Consider the following 2,909-nt stretch of genomic DNA (forward strand, 5'->3'; position numbering starts at 1 on the left):
ATTTGTCAAAATGGTGGCCATGGGGCAAGATGAACCAAATGCCCTGGGGTAAATTGAGCCAATTATCCTAATATGAATCACCATTCATATTTTTTATTATGTCTTTTCTTCTCAAATTATGCTGTATGACCTTTCATCTGGATGAATACACTCATTTAAGAGAAGTTTTCAATATTGTATTAACAATTGCAAATATTAAAAGGTTCTGAATAACAAACATTATTTAATTCGTTTTATATTGTTTACATACCATTAAGAACATAAATAAGACCATTTGCAAAAGGGCAATGTGTTATTAAATTATTGTTGATACGTGAATACATTATTTGTTCAAGTTTAAACTTGAAAATGCAAAATATCATATGGGTAAATTTACCCCTCGACTAGGATCAACTTACCCCTTACCTGGGGCAAATTGAACCACATGACCACTTTTTTTTGAGAACCCATATTTTTACAACCATTTGTCATAGATGCAAACTCATTATTTCAATTGATGGAAGACATCTTGAAGTTTTAGTAGATGCTTAGATTTGACTTCCATCTCATTTTTCCTTGCGGTTCCTTGAGGTCAACATAAGTAAAAAGTGGAACACCCTGATCAGTAAAGTCTGCTAAATGAACAATACTTATGTACTGTAACATCTGGATTGTCCTTCTCCCTCAGAAGAGAAGATCTCATCTCTCTGAAGACACCCCACTCTGTCCACCTAACCTTCCTTTGTCACACACTCTAACCCCTCCACCCCTCTGTCCATCCCACCGCCATCCGTCCCTCCATTCTCCATGTCAACCATCTTCTTTCCACCCTCCACCATGTCAACCATCCTCCCTGCACCCTCCACCATGTCAACCATCCTCTGGTCACCCTCCTCCAACGTCCTGCCCTCACAGAACACCCCCACCCTTGACCCCAACCAGACAACGTGTCCATCCCATGACGAGGCTCTGTGCGTGCCGCTGGCGGTCTTCTACTCCCTGTTCTTCCTCTTGGGCCTGGCGGGGAACCTCCTGGCCCTGTGGGTGTTCCTCTTCCTCAAACGCCGGCGGGACTCCATGCACGTCCTCCTCATGAACTGCGCCGTGGCCGACCTGCTGCTGCTGGTTTGCCTGCCCTTCAGGGTGCAATACCTCGCCAACGGGAGCCAATGGGAGCTGGGCGTCGTGGCGTGCCGTCTGGTGACCGACGTGTTCTACATGAACATGTATGTCAGCATCGCCCTGTTGGGCTTCATCAGTCTGGACCGCTATGCCTGGCTGAGGCGCCGTGCGGGCGGAGCGCAGTGTACGATGAGGAGTCCGTGCGGCATGTGGTGGACCTGGGTGGTATGTGGCCTGATGTGGGGGCTGGGGCTGGGTCCGATAGCCTACATTATCTCTGCAGGGGCCAACGAGGCGGCCGACAACAAGTGCTTCCAGGACACGCAGTGGAGTGACGGCAGCCGCATAGCGTACATAAATACGGCTCTGGAGGTGATGTTCTGGGTGGTTCTCATCGTGCAGGTGGTCTCCTACGGGAAGATCGCCGCCAGCCGCTACGGACGCACGGCCAGGAAGTCCCTCTTTGTCCTCTTCCTGTTCACTGTGTGCTTTGTGCCGTACCACGCCTTCCGTCCCGTCTACGTCCTCTCCCAAAAGCTCCGCCCATCGTCCTGCGAGTACAGGAGCCTGATGTACCAGACCAATCAGGTGATGGTGTTGATCGCCACCTTCAACAGCTGCCTGGACCCCGTCATGTACTTCCTGCTGTCCGGCTTGATGCGCAAAGCGGTTGCGCGTGCGCTAGGCACGCATTCATACAGGATACGGGACGGAGAATGACTTCAGTAAAGGAATATTATGATATTGGATTAACTGGGTCCTGACATCATGGGCATTACGACATTCTGGTGGTAGTATGAAATGAAGTGAGTGAAATACTGCTCTGGTGAAATATGTGTTAAAAACCCAAACAGTTTTTAAGTTGCTTGAGTCAGTATTTAGATATTTGATATTAATTTTATCAGACACGCCCCCTTCCTATATAAACGCATTGTAACTTCAAACTTAATTTTAACCATGTTAGACTCATTGAAAACACTCGTCCTTGGTTCTAGTGACTGATATTGTCCTTCTAATGCCTGAGGGGGGCCGTGTTTTTTCAAATACCTCTTTCATTTATGTTTTATAATTTTTCAAAAATTCTAAAAATAGAAAATAAAATAATAATAAAGGACGGTGGTTTTAATGAATCTAACATGGTTAAAATGGAGTTTGAAGTTACAATGGGTTTGATTAGGAAGGGGGCGTGTCTGATAAATATCTAAATACTGAATCAAGCAACTTAAAAACTGTCTGGCATGAAACACAAAAGCCAGAGTAGACGGTAAAATTAATGACCACAAACATGTTTTGAAAGTAAAATATCCCTTTAAGTCTCAAGTCTCTTTGGTCAAGAGTCCCAGTCAAGTCTCTTACAGTTGTAATGAGTGTTCTGTGATCTGATTCATGCAAACCGGTCTGCTTAGAACACTGCAGTAGATATAACTATGGAATTCACTCCTTTATCTTTTAGAATACAGTATATCAGAGATGACTGAAGAAGGTCTATGTGACCGAAACGTTGCTTAAATAAAAGTGTTCCTATTGTGCAAGTGCAGACGGTGTGTGGGTCATTTTATTTGATTCTCTACGTTTGATCCCTGCCTATGCACCCGTCTCTGAGAAGATCAGGTGTGCATATGACCTTGTTTCCTGAGAATACAGTATATCAACATTGATTAGTTGTTTAGTGATCAGTTTAAACAGCCGTTTGCAAAACAATATGAAAACACAATGAAAACATGTTTAAGAGTTGAACATCAACTTTATTCCTATAAGTAAGTTTTTGGTTTTGGAAAGAAACCCATCCAAACCATGTTTTGTCTAAG

The 2,909-nt window shown here is 44.3% G+C and overlaps 1 protein-coding gene across 1 annotated transcript; it reads left to right on the forward strand.

Moving 5' to 3' along the window:
- Positions 1-816: 816 nt before the first annotated feature.
- Positions 817-1,821, forward strand: LOC308093648 (putative G-protein coupled receptor 34; the record flags this gene model as incomplete). The annotated part of the gene is made up of 1 exon (XM_080439978.1): positions 817-1,821. The coding sequence occupies one exon, from the start codon at positions 817-819 to the stop codon at positions 1,819-1,821; it is 1,005 nt and encodes a 334-aa protein (XP_080296104.1).
- Between the last annotated feature and the right edge of the window lie 1,088 nt (positions 1,822-2,909).

This window comes from Gymnoscopelus braueri (genome assembly GCF_963280865.1).
Source record: "Gymnoscopelus braueri genome assembly, chromosome: 10".
Classification (NCBI taxonomy): Eukaryota; Metazoa; Chordata; class Actinopteri; order Myctophiformes; family Myctophidae; genus Gymnoscopelus; species Gymnoscopelus braueri.